The sequence below is a fragment of the Xiphophorus hellerii genome, chromosome 16, assembly GCF_003331165.1.
Source record: "Xiphophorus hellerii strain 12219 chromosome 16, Xiphophorus_hellerii-4.1, whole genome shotgun sequence".
Classification (NCBI taxonomy): Eukaryota; Metazoa; Chordata; class Actinopteri; order Cyprinodontiformes; family Poeciliidae; genus Xiphophorus; species Xiphophorus hellerii.
Window position 1 is genome coordinate 19,588,384 of NC_045687.1, and position 26,564 is coordinate 19,614,947.

The 26,564-nt window shown below is 41.3% G+C and overlaps 2 protein-coding genes across 2 annotated transcripts; both read right to left on the minus strand.

Annotated features, from left to right (window-relative positions):
* Positions 1-7,278: 7,278 nt before the first annotated feature.
* LOC116735446 (interferon-induced very large GTPase 1-like) lies at positions 7,279-26,182 on the minus strand. Its single transcript, XM_032587366.1, has 2 exons — positions 26,128-26,182; positions 7,279-10,478 (listed from the first exon to the last, which is right to left on the minus strand). Exon 2 carries the CDS (start codon positions 10,344-10,346, stop codon positions 8,904-8,906), a length of 1,443 nt encoding a protein of 480 aa, XP_032443257.1. The 5' UTR covers positions 10,347-10,478; positions 26,128-26,182; the 3' UTR covers positions 7,279-8,903.
* On the minus strand, positions 23,791-26,137 carry LOC116735449 (interferon-induced very large GTPase 1-like). Its single transcript, XM_032587368.1, has one exon. The coding sequence runs from the start codon at positions 25,570-25,572 to the stop codon at positions 24,556-24,558; it is 1,017 nt and encodes a 338-aa protein (XP_032443259.1). The 5' UTR covers positions 25,573-26,137; the 3' UTR covers positions 23,791-24,555.
* Positions 26,183-26,564: the final 382 nt, after the last annotated feature.

Here is a 26,564-nt window from a genome sequence, read left to right on the forward strand (position 1 = left end):
GTATGCCGACTGGTCGGACCCCTTTCTGGATCCATCGGTGTAGATTGTCCATTCCGGTTGTCCTGGCTTCTCAGGTGTCTCTTGTGTTCGTTTCTTACTGGTGGGTTGTGCTGGCCCAATTTCAAGCTCCGGGTCCAGCAAGATGTCCTCCCATCTTCCCCACCGTGTATTAGTTGCTTTAGTACTTTCCACAGTCCCTTTTCTTAAGTACTTGTGAACTTGGCTGTGTGTGATGACTTTAACTGGTTGTCCTTGTGCTAAATCTTTCAGCACACCCCAATATCGAGCTAACACCGCTAGCTCTTTCTCTTCCTGCGGGTATTTCTTCTCAACAGAAGTTAGGGTGTAACTCCACAGGGTAACCAAGCCTCCATTTTCGTTACTCACTTTGATCATGGCATCGTCATTCTCGCAGCTGATCTCTGCCACGAGTCTTTCTGATAAACTTCTTGGCTCCAGTCTCACAGCTGCTTGAATGGCCCTTCTCAGTTCCTCTAGGTTCTGTTGATTGGCTGCTGTCCAAACCCAGGGTCTTTTTCCGTCTTTCTCATCGTCCTCACTTTTCCTCAGGCAGTGGTACAAGGGTTTGGCATATTTCTGATAGTTGGGCACATGGTCTCTGACGTAGTTGCACAGTCCCAATATTTTCTGTAAGTCATTTTCTGACTGAGGTGGTTGAATGTTCGTCAGCTTTTCTCTGTACCCATCCGAGAGTCCCAGGTCCGACGTGACTTGGAAACCCAGATAGTTCACCTGGAACTGTCCAAATTGACATTTCTTGAGGTTTAGTTTCAGACCTGCCTTGGTGAGATTTTCAACCACTGTTCGTAGCCTCTCTAGGTGTTCTTCTTCTGTGTCATCAGCAATAAAAACATCATCAATGTACACAGTAGCACCTACGTCCCCCAGTACTTCCATCACTGCTGACTGGAACACATTTGGGGAGTTCTTGTAGCCCTGGGGTAACCTTTGCCACACATAGCTTTTGCCTTTGTGGGTGAATGCAGTTTTACCTTGCGATTGTCTGGCGAGGCGTAGGGAGAAAAATCCATTAGCTAGATCGATGCAAGACTTGAACTTCTTGACTCGAAGAGTTTTCAGCGCTCCTTGTGGATTGATTAGACTGGCTCGGTTTGCTATTGTTCTCCGATTCAGGGCCTTGAAGTTAATGACTGGCCTCCAACCCCCTCCAGCCGATTCAGGTTTCTTCACCGCCTGAATGGGGCTGTTGGTGATCGGGTTGAGTTCTTCTCTGATGATCTCTAGGGCACCCAGTTCCTTCACGATCTTGTCCATCTCCTTGACTGCTCCTGGGTTCAACGGGTACTGCCGAACAGGTGGATGAACCCCACCTTCGATGTGATGAACAAACTTTGGGCCCAAATCTCCACAATCGTTCTTGAACCGTGCCACCTGCGCCGTAACGATGATCTCACGCAGCTTCTCTTTCCCAGCCGGGGAGAAGTCACTCTCTTCAAGTTTTTGTTCTGTCACCGCTGGTATGTCAACTGGTTTGTACCAGTCTTGCTTTTCTGATCCTGCTTGGGTCGGGCCGACTTTCACCAACCTTGCTTTCAAGCTTGTCAGCCTTCGCTCCAGTCGGCGATGTGTGCCTTTCTTTTTACTGAGCTCGTCTAAGTCTTTTACTGTGAGGAGATTGTAGGGACCTTTCACCCACACTACTCCTTTCCAGGTCCCATACGGCATTTCTTCTACTTTTCCATTAGCAAACTGAACCTTCAGGTGTCCTGCTGTTTTTAGGTCTTTGCGGGTCATAGACACCTCCGCTCCTGTGTCCACCAGGTAGGGTACTCCCTCCACTTTAGCGTAGATTTCGTCCCCCTCCCAGTAGGCATTTTCTAGAATGACCCGCGACCTGGATGCCATTACTTTGGTGACCCTCCGGCCCCGGCTTTACGGGACTCACGGAGGGCCGTCCTTTCTTCTGGGCTCAATTTCCTATACTCCTCATCTGTCAGGAACTGACCTTTTCCTGGCTGGTTTGATGAAGCCGGAGGGTTGGTCGGTTTCCCTTGTGGTCCCGGTGGTTTCTGCTGGAACGGCCGGTTCCGGAAGTTGGATGGCGGTGCTCCTTGTTGAAACGGTCTGCTCTGGAAGTTGGATGGCGGTGCTCCTTGCTGGAACGGTCTGCTCTGGAAGTTGGATGGCGGTGCTCCTTGCTGGAACGGTCTACCCTGGAAGTTAGATGGTTGTCTGATGTTAACCCTTCCAGGTGGCTTTGCCGGTTGGCTAGCCTCCTTCTTCCTTTTGTCCTCGTAGTACTGTTGTTCCAGGTCGAACCCTTGCACTGCTACATCCATCTGAGCGACTGTCGTGCTTCTTACTGGCAACTTCACGAACACGATCTCTCCCCTGCGTCCCTTTGTCACTTCACGCAGCACTTTCACATATCTCGCAGGAGAAACGGTCTGCTTAAGTGTGTGCCAAAGCGGTTCCAACCGGCTTCCCCTGTCCAGCCGTCCTCTGGCCCTCTTCACCTGGGACTCTTCATCATCCATGTCCTCCAACACCAGCCTTTCATAGTTGCTCTGTGCTGAATCTGTTCCCACCATCGGGTCCGAGGTCACGCTGGTCAGCCACAACTTTTTGGCTCCCTCATGGTTGGTGGTAGACAGCACGGTTGGCCAAACATCTTTCAAATACTCTTCATTGTTTTCGTCTGCGTTTTTACTCCTAATCACCAGCCTTAGATTCTTCAATTCGGCGTAAGCATCCTGTCCTGTATTAGTGGCAGGTGGCTGAGCTGACACCTCTGGTTGTCTCGCCGGGATCTGCGGCCCTGGCCCCGAAGACGTCGCCCGAGGTTCCTCTTCATCAGCCGACACTTCGTCCAGCTGCTGTTGAGTTTCCCTGGAGTACTTGTAGGCGGCTTTCTTCAGACGTCGCAGCATCACATCATACATAATTCCAATGTATGCGTTCCTGAAGTTGGTAGTCAGGGAATAGTGTGCTGTCAGGGTGGAGCAGGATGGTGTCATCAGGATGTTAGCCCATTCTCCGATTGTCGCTTCCACCTCGAGCTGCACCCGGTCTCCCAATCTGCTGGCCCATCCTGCCGGGATCTGGTACTCGGTTTGGCCGACCTCGGGTACATACGTACTCCGTCCGTCCTTAGCCTGTACTGGACCCCAGGTCACGTCTCTCGCCAGCCTTTCAGAAGATTTCTCGATGTCAAAGGTTTCCATTTCTTTCTTCTTACCCCGGTGCTGTCCTGTTCGGAGTGTCTTGTGCTCTGTCGGTGGTTGCTTCGGGTCGGAGAAGACACTGCCGTGATCACTTTCCTCTTCTTCTTCTCCAGGATGCTCGATCTCCGGCTGCTCCTCTTCGTCCTCCGAGTCGCTGAGGTCCTCATACTGTTGTTGTCGAAGGGGTTCCCTCCCAGGGGAGTTCAGCGGTCGAATCTTAGCTGGTTTCATCGGTCCTTCTTCTTCCGGGACCGTCGGCTGCTCATTCTTGGCTCTTCCCGCATTGGGTTTTCTCAGTTCACTGCGGCTCTCTTCAAACGAGAATTCCTTAACGTACTTTGCTGCGGAGAACCCTGGTTCAACAGGTGCTTCCTTTATCTTTATCCTGGGTGGCTGCATGGCCTTGGCTTCACCTTTCTGGGTGGTGTTTGAAACCTCACTCTGGGGAATTTTTAAGGGATATTTCTTGACTTCTTGTGATGGATGGCTAATGCGACATTGCTCCTCCATCTCAGCTGCCAATTGCACCCCTTGCTCAGTGCGGAGTCGATGCAGACGGGGGTCAACCACCACCACCACTTCTTTGAACACAAAGAAATGACTGTTGGTCCTGGTTATATTCACCACTCCGTTCTCTGCGATCGACCTGGCGGTGTCCCTTGGCAGGTCCGTCGATCTCAGTCCCTGCACGCTCACCATTACTCTTCTCATGCCTTCGTTGCTGGCCATCACTAGGCCCCTCTCGAGTCCGTGCCACATCTTCTTCCGATATTCCTCCAGACTCTCTCCTTTTTGGTAGCCGTCTATCGGGACTAGGATTACAGCACCATAAGGGAGACTATAGCCTTTCATTATTATTACGTCTCCTCGAGTTGCTGCACTACAGGAAGTTTCCAGCAATTTTAACTCTGATTTGTAACATTTTCCTGCCTGTTTCTTTAGGTTGCGTCGGAAGTTTTTGTTGTGGATCTTGTATCTATCGTTGGTGAACACAATTAGTCCATCCCCCTCAAGATCCCATATTCCTCCAATAAACTGATAAATCATGTGCCCGGATTGCAGCCTTATGCTGATTGTCCCCAGTGGTATTTCGGCTAACTCTCGGGCCATCCTCCAGGCATCTGATTTCTGAGTCTTCTTCTTGGGGCGGCCGGGGCCCCACTGCTCCTCGTCCGATTCCTCCTCGTCCGATTCCTCCTCGTCCTCGTCGGCACTGCTGGCCGCTGGGGTCTCTGTAGGTGGCGGTGGATGCCTCCTCTCCGTGCTGTGGACTCGGGGATGAAACCCGAGCTCCGGGTCCCGTTGAGGGGACCACCTCTTGGCTGCGTCCTCCCACTGCTCCTCTGTGAATCCGCCGACGAGTGCTCCCTCGGGGTCGTCCTCATCCGACGGTTCGGGGGGGACCTCCTCGTTCCGCGATGGACCCGGTTGAGCAGGGATGCCTCCGTCGTCATCGTTGTTGTTGTCACCGCCGTTGTTGTCGTCGCTGCCGGCCGTCAGGTCTATCAGATCCCTCGGAGGTTGCTTCTGCGGGCGAGTCGGTGTCGGGGCTCTGCTGGGCAGTCGGGACGGAGGCTCAGCCACCTCCGACCTTGCCTCTTCGAGGGCTTGTTCCTTTTCTTTGCCTTCTTTGTAGGTTGAAAGTCTCTGCATGGCCTCGGTGTAGTCTTTGTACTGGCTCACCCCCTTGACGTTTGGGTCCACCAGGATTCCATCGATGCCCGCCGCCAAGGTAGCTGTTTTTACTACGCGGTCATACTTTTCGGAGGGGCTGTGGACAATTCGTAGCTCACCATCCGCCCATCCTTCAAGGAGGTCAGCGAACCATTCCAGCCATCCTCTAACCTCCGACTTCTTAGCCACTTTCACTGGGCATCTGACGACCCCCAGTCGGTGGCCGTGTCTAAGCTGGGTGCAATAGTATATCCGTTTTTGCACTATGATTTCCATTGGGCTCCGAGCCACGTCCCTGCTCAAGGTGAAGTGAGAATCAAAGAACATCTTTTTATTTATCTCAGTCCAGGATTCCAATCCATCACCAAGTAATATCAACATTACAGGAAATTGCGATAATGTAGATTTGGAAAGATGGGATTGATGATTCTTCCCATCCCTGCTGATGTTGCTTGCCTCTTGTTCCATTGCTGGCTTTTGTAGGGGCTCCAGTTCCCCTCTTTCTTCTTCTTCACTCATAGTTGTCTTTGTCTTTCGAGTCGCCTATCCCCCAAAGCCTCTCTTTGCGCTTTCGAGTAGGGATGGGTCCAGGCTGTGTTGGCTACTGGCTTTACTGTCTGGATCTGGTCATTCCATCCTCAGTAGAAGCTTTCCCTCACCTGTATGCTATACAGTTACTGCGAGGGTTGTGACTGATGGCCTTATCAGTCACCTCTAACTCTCTTCCCTAAGAGTTAGTAACCCAAGTGAGCTATTCAGAGTCTCACATCTGTTTTTACCGACTTGGTTTCTTTGGGGCCCGCCTACTCAGTTGTGCGCCGCCCCACGTTGGGCGCCATGAAGGTTATCCTGCAATAGTCAGCCCCGCCCACTCCTCACAACTTCACAGGGCTGCCTACTGACCAGTTCTCCGTCTAACAGGTCCGGAAAATCTCTGAGACCTGGGTATTACCCTAAAAGTACTCTATAAGAGATAATCTATTTAAACTGGTGGCGAAAGTGATTCGTCTAGCTCTAACTACCTCCAATCCAGAAGTTATGACCCTTTACAGTTAAGAAACAATCAGCTGAGTAGCCCTCGCAGCTGCATAATTCCAATAACCACTTCTGTTAACGGTAGCCCACTTTCTAAATCATAACTTGCACTTGGAACCGGCTAGATTATGTTTAGTGACTTAGACGTAAGTCCCAGGGTCATTATTTACTCTCACCAAAGGAAATTATGAAGCCTCCTATTTACTGGAATCATGTACATTAGTTTTACCTTAATTAAAAGAACTGGACAAAGATTAAATGACTCTATTAATTCCAATGTCCACCAACCTTATTAGAATTTTATAGTATAAATTTATTAAGCAAGCTTAAGCAGGGATATGCGACGTACAAATCAATAATCAATCGTATGTAGATCAAAAACAGTGTAATAAAATTTACATGTACAATCATACTACTCTGTCTCCTTTCCCTAAGAGCTAAGTCGCATGTTCTGAAATGGAATTTCAATGAGCAGATTCAACTCATACCCAGACGATGGTGGATCTTTGGCAACAGGAATTTCTAGCATCCTTGGTTGAGGTCTTTGCCTTGTGTAGGAAAACCCTCTTTAGGAAGGGAATAAAGTAGAACGGGTCTGAATCCTTTTGCAAAACCCAGTTCCTCATCCCTGGGGGAGCTTTGTCCTTCCTCCAAGTCTTGTTGCAGAGTTTTAAAGTTGCTGGGTTGAGACGAGACCAACGGTCGAATGAAGAACCAGAGATGGGGCGATGGGACCCAGTCCTTTCTTGGCGGTGTGAAGTCTGAGCTCCTCCGTGGTTCTGAAGTGTGGTCCGTAGCTCAATCTGCTCTTGCAAGTTGTCTCCTCTTCTGCGCCGACGGACTGGGAACGGCTGGTTCCTCTTTTCAGCCCCTTTTTATGCATCTCTCCACCATGTGTGTGTATGGAGAGGCTTGGTCTACGTGACTTGCTTCCATCTGCTGTCTCTCATGAAAAAGTCCCTACATTGCCCAACCTGTTCTTGCTGACCGTAGGGGAAGTTCTTGTACTTCCTCATTTTCCGTTGCCTCAGCCAAACTCAACGCACCAACCATCCTGTGCGCTCTGGCCATCTGTTCAGAACTGCTTGCGACATTTCCTGTTTCAGGACTGTGCTGTATTCCTCTCTTTTTCTATATCTCACTATTATTTATTATAACTCATTAAACACATTCAATCTGTTGTTAAACCTGTTTGAATTAATTTCAAATGATTACAACTTCACGTTATCACAAGTTTGATCCTCAGTTAATAATCAATCACATCTCTCACTTATCATAATTCATCAACCATAATCTTTCCATAGTTAAATCATTACAGAAATCATTACAGATCACATTTCAGAAAATGCATTTCAGAAGGTTATTGTGATTACTTGTATTCATTTTACTATTCATCCATATTCAATTTAATTAGCTTTTAATCAAACTACAAGATTACTTATTTTCTCTCAGGCCTCTATGCACCTTTTCTGCATGCACCCGGAAAGATCTCACACCCTATGCCAGTTTTCTTGACAGTGTAAAATGCACAACCTTCTGCAGAGAAGAAGTAACGTGACAGGACAGGAAGTCTTTCTAAACAAACCCCAAGCACACAGAGAATGTCTTATTCCTGATAATATTAAGCCATGTAGAAATATTTGTGTGTTTCATTTTCAGTTTATGAATAAAATGCATATTTTCTATTGTAGATTGTGTGGAAACTCCATGGACATGCTTGAAGAGGAACTTCTTGGTGAACATGAAGTTCTCATTCCAACTGTGTTCATGTTTACCTCATTATCTATAATTACTGTCATGTTCAATCTGACACACTTGAAGATCTGATAAGAAACCCATAGATATATGTTTAAAGAATAGACAGTAATACATTTGAAGTGAAATAAGTTAAAGGTAAAGTCTTTGATAAAGGAATTATACTAAACATGTATCATTAATAGTAGTTCATTCTTTCACATGAAACATGGATCTTACTATAAACAACCTGATAAATCCTGGAACAGAAAATGTTGGTGAGAATGGATTTTACCTAATCTGATTCAAAACATTTCACTCATTTGCTTTCACACCTTTGTTTATTTCCTTTATTTATTTTGAAGAGTTGAAGAAAAGAATTCAGGAGCATTTTAGTACAAGTTAAAGTCAAACATAACTTCTACTGGTAAAACAGTGTTCTGCATCATTTGTGCTATCTGTCCTGTTAAATCTTATAATATTTATTATAAATGATGTGATATGTCAAAAAATTATGCTTATTTCATTTACTTCGAGTGGTTACATTTTTTACATGATCATTTCTATTACAAAACCTGGAGTTTATTTAGAGAAAATCTAATTTACAGGGAATAAGAAATAGAATTACTAAAGAAATAAAAAAAACTAAAAAGAAATATGGAAGAATATTCAGTTGCTTAACAAATTAGTTTAACTAACTTAACATAAATGACAAAATAGGGGCGGGGTGAATCTAAATTCATTAAAGTCATTTACAAAAAACATCTAGTTCATGAAATTCACGTGGTTTATTTTAAAATATTTATCTACTGGAGCAATATGATTGTAATTGGGCTTAAAAATTTATGGATTAAGATTTAAATTTTACCATACATGTATAAAATTTTTAAAAATGAGAAAATATACCATAATAAACTGATTCCCTCTGGATACAATAGGCAAGATGTTTACATACTGTAACCAAAATCAAGAGTCATATTTGATATTTCAATGCTTATTTCCTAAATAACATCTTTTGGTGACTAAAAATGATCAGAATAACGAAAAGAAAAACAATAAAACTGAAAAATAATATAATGTAAAACCTAGAGCTGTTTGTTTGAAGCCATTTGAGTTATCCCTCAAGTATAACTCATTCAGGATGTACAAACCAAAGGTAATAAATGATCATTTATTCATTTTGAAGAGCCTTGAACATCATAATTACTGCTCAAACCCACAACTTTGATTAGTTTCTATGAACCTGCAGTCTCTTCACAAACTACACATTTCATCCAGACTTTCAATAGCATGCTTCTTACTGAAGTTTCTCCATTGCTGAGGAATTTCTCCGTAACCCTGAAATTTCAAATTATAGTAGTCTTCTAATTCCTTTTGAAAGCGGCAGATGAACCATTGCCAGTAGGCCAGAATGGAGGCATTAGCTGTAATGCTCCATGAAGCATACTTTTCTCCTGCAGTTGGGTACTGTTTATAAGGAACAGCCTTCTTCGAGCCAGCATCAGGGTAAAAGGCTCCGTCACTTGCAACTAACGTGGTACAGAAATCAATGACCAGATCAACTGTTCCTCTGTAATGCCAGCCTTTAACCCCATTTGGTCGATGAAAAGGAACGCTGTGTTCCTGAGGACTGTGGTCCTTCACAGTGTTTGTGCAAACAGCAGCACAGAATGGACACCTTTCCCAGCAGCAGTTACACAGCTGATCAATCAGGATCTGATCAGGCTTCTGCCTGCAGTCATTCACTTTTTCCAGGGAGAGTTTGCTCATCTCTGTTGTGATGCTTTTCAGGCTTTTCTCTATCTCTTCTTTAAGAAATTCAAAATTGTTTATGTCACTGAAGTTTTGACAACTAATGGTATCAAGTGTCAAATTTGGCTTCAGTTTACTAGAAAATTCCTCCACCCACTTTTCTATGTTTCCTTTTCTGTGTTTGAATTTCTCTGTTGCTTCAAACAAAGCCTGACTGATAACTCTGGTGATATCGTCTACATTTTTCTTCAGGATAGTCTGGGCTTTAACTTTCTGTGTCGTGAACATGTATGTCTTTACTTCTTCTTTGATGAAAGCCTCTACTTGAGCTCTTGGATTTCTGATGTAGCTGATGAACCTGCTAAAGTCTTCTTTCTCTGCCAGAGATGCTAACACATGTTTCTCTAAATTCAGTCTGCTCTCATTGAGTCCTGGGAAATTGGACCTCATCTCTCCAGCAATATGAACTCCAGTCTTGTTACAGACGGCTTCAACAGCAGAGACTTTGAGTTTTTCACACATAATTTCTCCAAACACCACAGCAGATGAACTTCCTTTGCAGAAGCTTCTGAAAATGTTGTAATACTCATTTTTCTTGTTGTCCAAATAAGTCTGAGCATCATTGTTGTCTCTGTAGATCTTGTGAGAGTTTAATAGCCAACCTTCTGCGCTATCAAACACATACAGTGAAAGGTCAACTGTAAACTCCTTCTTGAATACATATTTTCTCTGAGATCCCATTGTTTCTATTTCAGATTTTATGTTTTGAGCCACTTCCTTCAAGTAAGTTGATGTAAAGCCTCTTGTTGCAACAGGTTTGCTCTTAATAGCTGCAAGATATTTTTGTTCAACCTCATTAATGAATGATCTGATCAGTTCCTGTTCTTCATGTGTAGCAAAAGCCATTTTAACAGCTTGATAGACACCTCCAAAGCTCATCTTCATGGTTATGTAATCAGAATAATCACCACGTTCTGACAGATTTTTGTATCTCTTACTTCTTTTTGACTCATCAATGAGTCCCCATTCAACACCTAGCTCTTCAAGGACAGCAAACTGATCCTCCTCCAAGTTTATGTTCTCAATGGATTTTATATCTGAGGTTAATTCCTTAACCCAGTGACTCCAAACAGTGCTGAACTGTGCTTTTAGTTCCTCTTCATCATCAATGCATTTTAACTGCTGAGCAAGCTCTTTGCTCTTCTGGAGTAGATTGTTTTCAAACTCTGTCTTCTTCTTATCAAGCATTGTTTTAGTATTATTTTGCTGGATTACTTCATCCAGTTTTCTTTTCACTCCGCTCACAAGATGATCATGAAACTCTTTGATTTTGTTCTCAAATCGGCCCCGCCATTGAACCAACATCTCTTTGTCTTTGTCATCTTCAAAGTAAGTTGATATACTTTTTGTTACTTCTTCATATGTTTTAGCCATTTCTTTATTAAGATAACTGAGCTCAACTTTGTCCAGTTGGCCTTTTTCAACTCCAGGATAAAGTTGGTTTTCAATGTTCAGCATCTCACTCCTCAGGGTCCAAGTCCAGTTCCCATATTGGACCTCCAGTTTTCTATAAACTGCAATTTCCTGGGTATTTTTGAAACTAAAAACAAAGTGTTCATTCATCAAGGCGTTCCACAAGTCCTGAATTTTGGTGCTGAGATGTGACAGAGTGATTCCAGTAGACTGTTTGGCTTTAGACAAGATGATGGACTTCAGTTCTTGGACACTCTCACTATAACCTGGATTTGGAGGAGCCATTGGTGGACTTCCCTCCCACAGCTGAGCAAAGTATTTCACATCTTTTTGCACATCAAATGCGATGACATCACTGAAGCACTCAACATCACACAATTCCTCTTTGGCAGCAAGTTGAGCCATCTTGTCCAGTTTTTCTTGCAGACGTCTCTTTCCGTCCATGTTTTTCTCTGCTGCTGTAATATCTGTGACATTCTGATGGACAAACACACAACTTGGAGAAAGCTTGACTTTCTTCATCCTCATGAAAGCCTGAACAACAATTTGTAGGATGTCTTGCATCTCAGCTGGATTCTCACCAAAGATGTTGATCAGTGTCATGTTTCCCAGACCAACAACAAATGTTGCAAGTTCATTGTCATGATGAAGGGTAGCATTCCCTGCTAACTCAAGAGCTCGCAGTCCTTCAGTGTCTACAACTAGAATGTAGTCAAACTGGTATTCATCCTTGTTTTCCTCTGACAGCTTAACCAGTTGCATGTAGGCACCCTTGGTGCACCTCCCAGCACTGACTGCAAACTGCAGGCCAAACATGGCATTCAGCATTGTTGACTTTCCGCTACTTTGTACACCCAGAACTGACAGCACAAAGACTCTCTGGTCACCGAGTTTCTTGATGACTTCCTGTAAAAGATTAGAGATCCATATTAAAGGCACATGGCCTGCATCCCCATCCATCAGCTCCATCGGGTGTCCTGATATCATCAGATCTGCAGCCAGCTCAGGGTATTTAGTCCAGTCAGGCTGTTGGCCCAGCGATGGTTTCTTCAAAGATTTATGGGCTTCATAGATCTGTCCCATCTCTCTGAAGATGTGTTCCAGACCAAAGGTTGCTGATTGAAGCTTTTGTGACAACAGTTCAAGCTCAGTTTGTTTGTGTTTTAATTGAGCAGATTTGTCATGTTTTTTCTTCAGGACCAAGACTTCTGACCAGGTTTCATCATAGTTTTGGAGAATTGAAGAGAGATCATCTGTGGAGAGGGCATCTATAAGGATCTGAGTCCATGTCAGGAAATATTCTCTTTCTTTTGGTGGCAAACTCTGGAGGCTCTGAGTGAACAACCTCATCAGTTTACTGTCGGACACATCACACTGTTTCTCTCGTAGTTTCATCAGCTCTTGAATCTTCTGGCCCTTTTTTTTCTCAATGTCTCCCTTTAGATGATGCAGCTCTTTATTGATTTTGCACCAGTTGGACCAAAGTTGACCTTGGCAGGGAAGATATTTCTTTTTGATTTTGGCAACGTCCATCTTTTCAATCAATTCAACTATTTCCATTGCAGCAGATTTCCCATTCTGGCAGATTTTCTGATCTTCATCCACTATGATCCCAGAGACTTTGGCCATAGTTTCCAGCCGGAAGGATGTGTGGGGTTCAGACAAAAGGCTTTTTATAATCTTTTTTAGTTCTTCAGAAACATCCGACTGGCTTCTTTCTTTCAGACCCAGTTTGTATTTTTGAGGTTTCATCTGAACTGCACTACAGTCATTATCTGCATTCAGGATGATTAGAGGCTTTGAAGACTTGTAAAGCATAGAAATGACTTCAGTACTTTCCTGGCTTTTTTCCAGAGTTGGCACAAGAACAACAATGACTGATGACATTTCAGTCAGGATTTCACGCTGTTTTCCAATTGCTAGAGAATCCCCATGAAGATTACAGAAGGCAATGCAGTCAGTAAAGAAATCATTGTCTTTTCCAGCAGGGCAGTACCAGGCAATCTCTGCCACGCCATCCATCAAATGACGAGATTTGGTGCTGCCTTTACAGTTTCTGTGGAAGAATGTGTCATGGCGGTCGTTGACCAAGGCATTCATCAGCTGAGATTTGGACAAAGACATGGAGCCCAGTCTGAAAAATGAAACCATGGGAGTCTCAGCTTTGTAGATTGGCATGCTTTTCATGGTGACAGTGGTTGCATTTTCTTTGTTTGTGCTTATTTTCCATGTTTTTGTTATTTGTCTGAACGTCCACAAAGGACACTCAAGATTTGCTGAGAAAGGATCAGGAACAAGCAGTGGTAAGGCATACTGACACTGTGACAACTTTGTGATCATTTTCTGTTTAAGGAAGCTGTCTGAGCAGTGAAATACTGCCATTTGAACATCCATTGGGTGCACATGATTCTCTTTTGACTGATCTGTGTCTACATTAGTTGTAAAAAGAGCATCTAAGTCATCGTCATCTGTAACAGCACTGTCAGACACTTGAACAGCCTGTGAATTGTTCACATCAGAGCTTTCTTGCTGTACAGTGATGTATCTGGCTCTATAATCTAACATCATCAACCTCTGAAGAAAAGCACAAACTAGATCTCTCTCAAAGATCTCATTAGTCTTTTTTATAGGTGTACCTATTTGTACAAAGTCCTCTGATGACAGCATGTGTTGATGTTGGTCCTGGAGGTGAAGTCTTCTGAGTAGTTTTTCAGTTTGTGTTTGGTGTTTCTTTTGGTTCTCTTGGAAAGTGTTCCAAGTAGGCTGCAAAAGGAAATAAAATGTTATTTTATTGTTCTTAAGAAAAAAAACACAAGTAAACTCATTATTTGGGTTCACATGACTCTCTTTTGAGTTTATGTTGATGCTATAAAAAGCACCAATTCATTCTCTGTATGTTCACTTTCAGATTCTTGGGCAACCTGTGAATTACTTTCATCCAAACTTTGTTCTTGTACAGAAATGTATCCAGTTCGGCAACCTATGATCTTTAAACTCTGAAGAAAACCAATGTCTCATGATGTTGCACTGGTGATGTTAGACCCAAAACAGTAAGGCAGAGGTGTCAAGTATATTAGCAAAAAACTTGCAAAAATCACAGGAATCACTGGGAGCCAGAGCAGAACAAGAAATGCAGGAAGAGGAACATAAAGAGAACATAAAATGGGCTTTAACAGGGAAGTAACAGGAGGAACTAGCAAGGAGTGACTGAGAAGAAGTTTTATATATACTGGGGAGCTTCATTACTGAACAACAAACAGATGGCTGACTTGAAACAGGTTACAGGTGTGAGGAGAAAGAGCAGAAGGCAGACTGAGGAAAGAGAGAGAGAAAAAATGTCACAAGTTGCGAACACAAACTGGACAACTAGGAAAATTAATGAAACACTAACAAATAACTATAAAGAATAAAATAAAACAAAAGTAACTAAAGGCGCAATACCCCCTGTGTAACTGGCTGCTGGATTTCCTCACAGACAGACACTAGTTTGTGACGGTTGGGGAAAAATGCTTTAAGGGTCGCCTCCCTCAGCACTGGCTCCCTTCAGGACTGTGTACTCAGCCCCCTGCTCTTCACCCTGATGACCTATGACTGTCAAGCCAGGTTCAGTACGAACCACATCATTAAGTATGTGGACGATACAACAGTGGTGGGTTTCATCAAGAATAACAACAGAGAGGAGGTGAAACATCTAGTGGACTGGTGTGATGCAAACCATGTAATCCTGAATGTCAAAAAACAAAAGAAATTGTTGTTGATTTCAGGAAAAGTCATTCAAGTCACACACTCCTCACCAATGATGCCGTAGTGGAACAGGTCAGGAACATTAAATTCCTGGGGATACAGATCACTGACACTTTGATCTGGTATCTCCAAGCCTCTGGCCTGGTAAAGAAAGATCAGCAACATCTGCACTTTTTACGTCGGATGAGAAAAGCAAACTTCCCCCTCCGTAATCACCACTTTGTATAGAGCAGCGTTTCCCAATTCCGGTCCTCAGGCCTCCCTGCTCTGCATGTTTTAGATGTGCCTCTATTCCAGAGCAGCTGATTCAAATGATTGCATGACCATCAAGTGCTGCAGAAACCTGTTGATCACCCATATATTCAATCCAGGTGTGTAGCAGAAGGGAAACACCTAAAACATGCAGGGCAGGGAGGCCTGAGGACCGGAATTGGGAAACGCTGGTATAGAGGGACAATAGAGAGCAAACTGACTGGTTTGGAGCATCTAACCCCAATGAGGATCCATGTTTCTCTGGCAAATTCATCAAGAGACGAGTCAGTCTAGATTAAAATCCACTAAGTTAGTTCTGCTTGTGCAGGTCAATTGGAACCACAAATGTTCACAATGAACTGCTCTCAGTGTTCACAGATATTCACAGGTGCACATTTAGAGGTGCTCGTTGAGTGTGCAGTGAGAATGATATTTCTCTGTGAACAAAGCATTATGTGCGGTGTGTGCATTTGTTTCCATACACTGACTCTGTCTCTGTGCTGATAAAGTTTGAGTTCACAGTTAGCCAGCACGTTATGAACCGGTGGTTCAGCCCGTGGAGGAGCTTTCACACTCGCCTCGTAGTCGCACAGCACGCTGGTTTGTTTTTATTTCTTTGAGGCGACACAATGCATCAAACTGCACAATATCAAATGCTTTGTCTACAGTCAGGTAGAGTTGGTGCACTCGACCCATAAAGCTCGGGCAATCAAAACAGTCTAGATACAAAATGGAAGCCACACAAATTCAATCTCCCCATTTGTTCCTCTACATCCAGCAGCAGAGAGATGTGCAGTGGATTTAACTCATCATGCAGGGTCGGTCCAAGGTTGCATGAGGCCTTGAGCAGAATTTGATTTAGGGGCCCCTCTTGCACATCAGCAACACTAATAGCATTTCAACATAAATTTTGTGAAATCTGCGACAAGGGCCATGTTTAATTGTCCAAGCAATCAGTGATAATTGTAATTTAATAAGATGCATTTCTGAACAAACAGAACTAAAACTCAAAGATTAAATTCACAGCATCAGATTGTTGCTATGGTAACAAAACAATTTAACTATGAATATTGTTCTTTGAACATTAACAAAGTAAACTTGCCAGCTCCTTAAAATCTTACATTTAAATATTAAACAGTTTTAAATCTTTTAATTTATTTATGCTGAAACCATTAAATCAAATTTAACAGCATTAATATTCTCTTAGTTCATTTATGCCTTGGACCGGTTCTAAATATGATCAGCATTACATTATGTTTTTAGATTCACTAATTGATTACTTAATTTGGATTTAACAGAAATGCAAATAATTGATATTTATTTTAATTGTATAATTTTTTTTTATTTGTTGTTTTAAGACTAAACTTTTAGGTGTAAGTATTGTCAGCAATATCTTCCAATAACATAATTACCCAGTAATATTTTTACATTTCCTGCCAACTTAATATCTTTTAACACAAAAACACAGTGGACTGCCAGATGACCTCCTCGGTGCCCCGACCGCCAGGCTTAGTAAGTTTTCTGTGGGAAACCTTGAGCTAACAGTGACAAAGCATCCAAGTCTTATTTAAAATTTCTTTACCTTTAAGTCATGTCCACCGTCCTTTCTTTGTCCTGGGTTAGGAAAACAAAAAGCAGATGACAAAATCACAAAAATAAAAACTTATAATATACCAATATCCATATAAATGATCCTAACTTCATGCAACTGCAAGCTAATCCCTTGAGTGAAATACTTTGATCAAAGTTATGAGATGATTGGTCTGGCTGGATTTTAAGACCAGATAAATATTCTTTGCTACACTGTACAGCCAGATTTTAATTGGAATACTTTGCTATGGACAGAATAAAATGATAAAATGGGATTTTGGCACGTAAATGATTTAGCTGAAAGGTTTGGAGGTCTTAGTCCTCGACCTCGCGGGTTCGACTCCCGGTCCTGACGACCTTTGCCGCATGTCTTCCTCACCCTCCTTCCTGTCTGCCTACTGTGGAAAAAATACGAACCACTAGCGCCGCAAAAACTCTTCGGAGAAAAAAATTGAAAAAAAAAAAACCTTCAATTTTCTCAAAAGCCGACAGTGCGCCTTATAATCCGGTGCGCCTTATATATGGACCAATATTGAGCCGCAACTACGGTAAGCAGCCGCCAACTTCATTTTCCCCGTAGAAGAAGAATCGGAGGAAAGCAGACACTGACTTCATTTTCCCCGTAGAAGAAGAAACGGGGGAAAGCAGCCGCCGATGCAGCCAGCGATGCACGCTGGGTTTTGTGTAAAGACCCCAAAATGGCTCCTATTAAGAGACACGCTTATGACGCAGAGTTTAAGCTCAAGGCGATCAGTCACGCAGTAGAACAAGGGAACAAAGCAGGAGAGAGAGAATTTAACATGAACGAATCAATGGTGCGGAAGTGGAGGAAGCAACAGCTGTTCATTTTGGGAATGAACGGAGTTTTCAGAACGCTGGTTTGTAATCTATTAATAAAGTTTGACTCACCTATCTGACTATTTTGTTGATATTCCCTTTATCGCAGTTCCATCTAATGGATGCATAAGGTAACCCCAGCCTCTACTGTAGCGTCTATTCTATGCGCCTTATAATGTGGTGCGCCTTATAGTGCGGAAAATACGGTAATTATTTTTATGGTTATGGTCAAATAAAATGTTTATTGACACAATGCCCAATCAATTTCTTTCACTACTTAACCCCTTACCTGTCACCCTCAAAATGATTACACTGTAAAAAAAAAATGAGTTGAATTGACTTAATTGAATTGCTTGAATTGGTAACAAGTAATTAAATTACGTTTATCCAATCTAATTTATGAAGTTTAACCGACTCAAGTTATGTTCATCCAACTCAATTTAGTATTATCCTACAATTCAGTTTATTAAGTTTATCCAACTCAATATATTATGATCATTCTAGCTCTTTCTAGCTCTGGGTGAAGGTGAACTCTTTTTTTCTCTTCCCTTCCTCCCATCTTCGCCCTGCTTGCTGTTTCTGTGTTGCTTTTTTGGAGCCTTTCGTTGCACATTCTTTGAATCCACAAATTATGGATCTGGTTAACTGGTCTCTCAATTATGCAATTAAACTTTCTCAACAAGAAGACTGGACATGCACTGTAAAAAGTGTTTTTGGGTGTAGTTCATCTAATGGAATTTTTTACATTAATCTAAATTTATTCATTTGCTTTAACATTTCTTTGAAAGTATGTGGCTTTATTATCTTGAGGATTATGTGAATGACTTCTGTCTCAGTAAAACCTTCCTGCAATCCATCTATTTGTTTATTAAAATTAGGTTATTTTATGACACATCGGAACCAAAATCAGAGATTTGTTCACCATGAAGCCTAAATTGCATAGAAACAAAGCTGCAACATAATTTAACCTCATAATCTGGTCTCCTACACTGGCAGAGCGGCTCTTCTTACCAGTTTCACTTGCTGTCGGTGGTATATCATCAGTGGAGCCTCCTGTTGTCGGTGGTATATCATCAGTGGAGCCTCCTGTTGTCGGTGGTATATAATAAGGGAAGCCTCCTGTTGTCGGTGGTATATAATCAGTGGAGCCTCCTGTTGTCGGTGGTATATCATCAGTGGAGCCTCCGGTTGTCGGTGGTATATCATCAGTGGAGCCTCCTGTTGTCGGTGGTATATCATCAGTGGAGCCTCCTGTTGTCGGTGGTATATCATCAGTGGAGCCTCCTGTTGTCGGTGGTATATCATCAGTGGAGCCTCCGGTTGTCGGTGGTATATCATCAGTGGAGCCTCCTGTTGTCGGTGGTATATCATCAGTGGAGCCTCCTGTTGTCGGTGGTATATCATCAGTGGAGCCTCCTGTTGTCGGTGGTATATAATAAGGGAAGCCTCCTGTTGTCGGTGGTATATCATCAGTGGAGCCTCCTGTTGTCGGTGGTATATCATCAGTGGAGCCTCCTGTTGTCGGTGGTATATCATCAGTGGAGCCTCCTGTTGTCGGTGGTATATCATCAGTGGAGCCTCCTGTTGTCGGTGGTATATCATCAGTGGAGCCTCCTGTTGTCGGTGGTATATCATCAGTGGAGCCTCCTGTTGTCGGTGGTATATCATCAGTGGAGCCTCCGGTTGTCGGTGGTATATCATCAGTGGAGCCTCCTGTTGTCGGTGGTATATCATCAGTGGAGCCTCCTGTTGTCGGTGGTATATCATCAGTGGAGCCTCCTGTTGTCGGTGGTATATCATCAGTGGAGCCTCCTGTTGTCGGTGGTATATCATCAGTGGAGCCTCCGGTTGTCGGTGGTATATCATCAGTGGAGCCTCCTGTTGTCGGTGGTATATCATCAGTGGAGCCTCCGGTTGTCGGTGGTATATCATCAGTGGAGCCTCCTGTTGTCGGTGGTATATCATCAGTGGAGCCTCCTGTTGTCAGTGGTATATCATCAGTGGAGCCTCCTGTTGTCGGTGGTATATCATCAGTGGAGCCTCCTGTTGTCGGTGGTATATCATCAGTGGAGCCTCCTGTTGTCGGTGGTATATCATCAGTGGAGCCTCTTTCTGTCTGTCTTGGCTGCACAGGAATGTCTGTAGCTGGAGTAGCTGTCTGCAGGCCTGAATCGATGAGACCCAGCTGAAGTGAGGCAGGACAACCAGTCTGACTGGCTGACATATCAGTTCTTGAAAGTGTGGCTGGGTCATCTCCAGTTGCACCGACATCAGTGGCGAGCAGGTTACTAATCAGTTCATCCAAACGGAGGAGCTGAGCCATGCCTTCATCCTCCGACGCTTTCAGTTTCTCACTTTTAACAAAGTCAACAATCAAATCATACAGTTCTGGTTCACTTAAATCATGAACATGAATGTCACCTCCATCATCAGTCGAAGACAGAACTGTCTTCAGCTGCTCTGTACTCAATGTACCAAGTATTTTCTGTATCTTGAATATGAGTGCTTGTCGTGGATTGTTGGTAGCCATGCTGACGTTTCACTGGTTGCTTTGGCTCTCTGGATGTCACAGTCGATGCAGCCTTCCTTGAAGCCTTAGACACCGTGTGAAGGTTTTGCATAAACCAGCCAGAGAGACGTTGAAGAAAATTCAAAATATAATCTTAATTTATTAACAAAAAAATCCAATAATGATAAATTGGGCCCAAACTGAGGTCAACATAACAAAGTACAACTCAAGTGGTAACAGAACAAACTCAAGCACAAACTGACCTAACAAACAAGACATGAGGGGAACTTAAATAGTGGCTAATCAGACCATTAACACACACTAGGGGGTAATTAAACACACAAAAACCTAACAAATACTGGTCAGAATATTACTAAATCAATAAATGAAATAAATATCAGAATTTAACTAACTTTCCAAAAGAAGAAACATTAAATAAATGGTCAAATTAAACTAAAGACCAAATTTCCCCCTCCCCTGGTGAACAAATGGAATGGCCCGCTGAGGAAGTTTGACCCCCATATATGGACACCGATCAGCTGGAGCTCATCTGTATGATTTTCAGGAACAGGTCCAGAGGAAACTGGTAACTCAAAAGAAAGAAATTAATTTGTTATATTTAACAAAATATACAAAGAACTGACACATAAAGTTAACTAAATGGGTGCACAACAAATAGTTAACTAAACAGTCAGACTAATGAAAACAAATTTAAAGATAAAAATCTAAACTACTCACTAATCAATATATAAAGTAATATTAAGGGAAAACAAAAAAACCATTACCAATAGTGTCTGCGTGTGACAGTCGGGACAGCTGTCACACACCGTATCTCGTCGTCTCCACAGCAACCTCTCCTGGCAAGACACTTGGGATCCCGGACATAGCACCCAGTTGTTACTGGCAGCAGATCTAGGGGAATCTGAGCCAGCAGCAAGAGGCACACAGGCAGAAGAACGCTGCAGCCAATATCTGTGAATCATATATATCTATCTATCTATCTATCTATCTATCTATCTATCTATCTATCTATCTATCTATCTATCTATCTATCTAAGGCTCTAGGAGCCTTTCTTCCACCCCGGCAGGGTGGAAGAAAGGCTCCACTCCCTCCCCCCCCCTCCTCCCATCCTTGTATTCTTCTCTGTTAATCGTTTTCTAATAGATGACTGTGTGTTTTTTAAAAACTCAATTGTTTGTAAAAGTTTTGTGTTTCGTTTTCTTGTTATCTATCTATCTATCTATCTATCTATCTAGATAGATAGATAGATAGATAGATAGATAGATAGATAGATACAGTATGTATATACTGTATATATATAAAGCACAGTTCAGCACCATCATTCTGATGGATATATATATATATATATATATATATAAAAATATATATATATATTTTTACATATATATATATATAATTTTTTTTTTTTCAGGTTTTTTTTTTATTATTTGTAACAGGTTACAAGTTTCATTTTATATTTTGTTTAGCCTTTTGTTGATGTTAAATAATTCTCTGTCTCATTTGCTTTCATTTTCTGTCACATAAATATGCAAATTTCAAGGTTTATAATGCGTCACTGTTACAAAAACATTTTTATTTATTTTTTCCCATCTCTTAAAACATCATGTTATGATTGAACCATATCCATCACCAATAACATTGTAAATGTCTGTATATGTCAGTTTAAAATAAACCAGGTTTATGTTTATTCAGTGTGCCAAGAGGAAATGTGCCATGTCTTGGGTGTGGCAAAGATTACAGGCCAATTTGAAACTTGAACGTTATGATTTAAAATAGTATAAAATGCTTGTGGTGGTTTGTGGTTTTGCAAAATAATTTTTTTTATTATCAGAGTATGGATTGTGAAACAAAAATAGTTACAATACAGAAGAAAAGACATTTACAATTGTTCACCTTATTTAACCTGATAACATTTTCTTCACATTGATGTGAATAAATTACTTAAACTCTTGGAAATACAAGTTTCATTCATGTTTTGTCAAAAGTCATAAAAGCTTTTCTTACCTTGTTTCCGTTTTACTGGTTTAGTGAATCTTTGTTGTCACAGCATTACGTGTCCGATTTCCTTTTAGACTGAAACCCCCCAAAGAGATTCTTATTTATAATGTCTCTTGTCCTAACAAACTCCTCCTGCAGTCTCTCATTGGCTGAAAACTCTGCTTGTGAAAAAACAAGGAAACCAAAAGTGAAAGAAAGATTGTTCTTTTCTTTGAAACCATGTGATTTAAAAGAAATCGACATGCACTTGTTACAGTCACTGACCTCTAGGGGCACCAGACCAGTTCCTACAATATACAGTGATGGCATTTGGAATGCAAAATGCACCAGCTACCTTTCAGTGACTGATGAACACTGTATTAGGAGACATTAAGAACTGTAATGTCTACTTTTTTGGGGGGATATTTAGGGGCAAAACTGTGAGTCTAAGAGTTTATTAAAGTGTGACTCAAGGAATACAATTTTGTCTTATTATTAGGAATTTTAAGAGTGTAACTGCTGTTTTGCAAAAAATCTACATTTCCCAAACTCCTATAGGATGTTTTCTCTGCAACATCAACTTCTCAGTTAAAAGACACAAATAGTTTTGCACCAAATGTACCTTCATGCCACAGATTCCTCCTGCTGTGTTTGTGCACAATCACTGCATCTGTTTGAACATACTCCCAAGTCTGCCTCTGATTGGCTTACAATGATTACCTTTTCCTTTTTAGCCAGTCATCAGCACAAATAACATGGAAGTAGAGATTCTTTTCTTTCTTAACTCCTGGGCCGGCCCGGTTTCAGAAAGCAGGATAAGTGAAAGTTCTTATCCTTCCACTTATAAGAAAGGATAAGTACTTTCTTATAAGTGAAGAAAGTTCACTTATACGTAACTATGTGCACATCCTGGCTTTTCGGTTTCAGAAAGCCAGATATCTGTTATACTGAGTAACATCATTTGACAGTTTCAACTAGGTGACTTGCAGGGATTTTTAAGGTGCAGCAAGTGTCAGTATTCAGTGATACAGTATCAGTACAGTTGGGCAATGTGTCAAAACGCTGTCTCATTAACCAATCACTACTAAAACCTCTGGTGGAAAAAGCAAGAAAACAATATAATAATAATAAAAAAATAAAGTTTTCTGCCTCTTGAAATTAAAATACTCTTCTTGCAAAGGCAGCATTTTTTATCAGACTTAGAATAACATTGAAGGTAAACACTCAGGAGTCTGGCAACTTTCTATTTTTATCCTTCTCATGTGGATTGCAGGTGCAAGCAATCAGCCATCTTGTCCACCCTCAGTCAGGGCTGCAGTTCCCTGGCTCCCTCTGGTGGATAAGAGTGGAAACCCATGCAGAACCCAAAAGCCCACCTTCAAAACAAAAATCTAATCTGATGACACAAGATTCCAGGCCAGCTTTCGTGATTAACTTGATGTTGTATTTTACCGTCATGGTGATGCAAGTGATGCTTCCTTTGTGTGTACCTCAATGACTTCTGGAATGATGTGAGAAATAACTCTTATTTGTCCCTGCTAATATTTACCCATGTAGATCTTCAGCTTAAGAGTAAAATAAATACGTATATGTTGTCTGTATAAATCAGAATGACATGCTTGATGTAGAACTTCATGGTGAATGGGAAATCCAGATGTCCAATTGTATTGATGTTATCATTTATAATTTGTGTAATGGGGGATTTTCAAACTGACAAACTTTAAGATCCACTAAGAAATAAAGCTGTTGTTGCACATGAACACATATCTAAGAAAATAGACTGGATTAAATTTATACTGAAATGAAAAACTTAAAGCAAAAGTATTTTATTCACACAAAGGAACTACATGAAATAGTAACTTTTAAAAGTTGTTCACTCTGCTATAACCATGATTCTTGCAATAGATTATGTGAAAACTGATTCTACCAAACCAGATACACATTTGTTTTATGAATATGTGAAGATGAGAAAACAGGAGCAGATGCATCATTGTCAATTTATTAATCAGGTTATACCATTTACAATCAAAACACAATTTTAACTGGTAAAGCAGTGTTCTGTCTTATTTGTGTTTTCTATGTCCTATTCCATCTTACATTAAGCATTATAAAAGATATTATATATTAATTGCCTATTTATTATATGTAATTCAAGATAAAAAATAATTCTTTTAGATGACTATATTGTGTTTGCACAACTTAATATTATTTGGATTAACAAAAAAAAAAAAGCCGATATGGCACATGACCCTGCCCTTGACCCCTACCAATGGAACACAAAAGTTAAAAAGGCCAAACAAACAAATCATTTTGCAATTTGAGCATAAATGAAAAAACAAAAAGCAATAAAAAATAACATTTTGTTCATAAAACTCAAATGTGTTATATGTATTTACTCGATCAATATCATTGTCATTACTCTTCCAAAATGGGGAATTCAAATTTTAATTTTACAATACATTTATGAAACATGAAACATAAACATGTGATGGAATTAATTTTGATTTCATCTAGATAAAGAGAAAACTTGTTTACATAATGTAACCCCTGTCATTTCTCATATCTGACATTTCAATGTTAGTGGCCATTTCAGTGATCTTTTACTCGAAGCATAACTCCATCAGGACTTACAAACAAAAGGTAATATTATGCTTATCTATTCATTTTCACATCAATATTTTTGTACACTGATTGGAAGCAGACCTTCAACTTCAGGAATGACATTAGATTTTATAAACAGTTTTGTTTCCTCACAAACGACACATTTCATTCAGACTTTCAATGGCGTCCTCCTTGCTGAAGGATTTCCAATAGTGAGGAATTTCTCCACTACCCTGAAATTTCATGTTATAGTACAATTCCAGTTGCTTTTGAAAGCGGCAGATGAACCATTTCCAGTAGGCAAGCATAGAGTTATCAGCTGTAATGCTCCATGAACGATATTTTCCTCCAGCAGTTGGATAACGCTTATACGGAACTGTCCACTCTGAGTCAGGTTTTGGGTGAAATCTCAAATTACATGTAACTAAGGTGGTACAGAAATCAATGAAATCAACTGTTCCTCTTACATGCCAACCATTAACCCCAGAGGGTCGATGAAAAGGAACGCTGTGTTTCTCAGGACTGTGGTCCTTCAAAGTGTTTGTGCAAACAGCAGCACAGAATGGACACCTTTCCCAGCAGCAGTTACACAGCTGATCAATCAGGATCTGATCAGGCTTCTGCCTGCAGTCATTCACTTTTTCCAGGGAGAGTTTGCTCATCTCTGTTGTGATGCTTTTCAGGCCTTTCTCTATTTCTTCTTTAAGAAATTCAAAATTGTTTATGTCACTGAAGTTTTGACAACTAATGGTATCAAGTGTCAACTTTGGTTTCAGTTTACTAGAAAATTCCTCCACCCACTTTTCTATGTTTCCTTTTCTGTGTTTGAATTTCTCTGTTGCTTCAAACAAAGCCTGACTGATGACCCTGGTGATATCTTCTATATTTTTCTTAAGGATAGTCTGGACTTTAACTTTCTGTGTCGTAAACATGTATTTCTTTACTTCTTCTTTGATGAAAGCCTCTACTTGAGCTCTTGGATTTCTGATGTAGGTGATGAAGCTGCTAAAGTCTTCTTTCTCTGCCAGAGATGCTAACACATGTTTCTCTAAATTCAGTCTGTTCTCACTGAATGCTGGGAAACTGCACCTCATCTCTCCAGCAATATCAACTCCAGTCTTGTTACAGACGGATTCAACAGCAGAAACTTTGAGTTTTTTACACATAATTTCTCCAAACACCACAGCAGATGAACTTCCTTTGCAGAAGCTTCTGAAAATGTTGTAATACTCATTTTTCTTGTTGTCCAAATAAGTCAGAGCATCATTGTTGTCTCTGTAGATCTTGTGGGAGTTTAAGAGCCAACCTTCTGCCCTATCAAACACATACAGTGAAAGGTCAACTGTAAACTCCTTCTTGAATGTAAATTTCTTCCCTGATTCAAACTCTGTCACTCTTTGTTTGACATTTTTGGCAAGTTCCTGCAAGTAGGTTGATGTGTAACCTCTTGTTGCAACAGGTTTGCTCTTAATGGTTTCAAGACATTCTTTTACAACTTTTTAAATAAATGATCTGATCAGTTCCTGTTCTTCACGTGATTGAATATTGAGTCTTAAAATTCTTGTGACATTATGTATGATGCTCTTTCTTATTATATGATCAGAATAATCACCTATTTCTGACAGATTTTTGTATCTCTTACTTCTTTTTGACTCATCAATGAGATTATGTTCAACACCAAGATCTCTAAGGACAAGTAGTTGATCTTCCTCCAAGTTTATGTTCTCAATGGATTTTGTATCTGAGGTTAATTCCTTAACCCAGTGACTCCAAACAGTGCTGAACAGTGCTTTTAGTTCCTCTTCATCATCAATGCATTTTAAAAGGTGAGCAAGCTCTTTGCTCTTCTGGAACAGATTGTTTTCAAACTCTGTCTTCTTGTTGTCAAGTTTTTTTCTTGCAATGTTTTGCTGGATTACTTCATCCAGTTTTCTTTTCACTCCTCTCACAAGATCCTCATGAAACTCTTTGATTTTGGTCTCAAATCGACCCCGCCATTGAACCAACATCTCTTTGTCTTTGTCATCTTCAAAGTAGTCTGTCATACTTTTTGTTACTTCTTCGTATGTTTTATTAGTTTCTTTGGCAAGGTAACTCAGCTCAACTTTGTCCAGTTGGCCTTTTTCAATTCTGGGATAAAGTTGATTTTCAATGTTCA

What these genes read in the sequence shown, in the direction of transcription:
- LOC116735449 (XM_032587368.1), bottom strand. Translation starts at nt 25,572, where the DNA reads ATGTGTAAAAAACTCAAAGTTTCTGCTGTTGAATCCGTCTGTAACAAG.
- LOC116735446 (XM_032587366.1), bottom strand. Translation starts at nt 10,346, where the DNA reads ATGAAGATGAGCTTTGGAGGTGTCTATCAAGCTGTTAAAATGGCTTTT.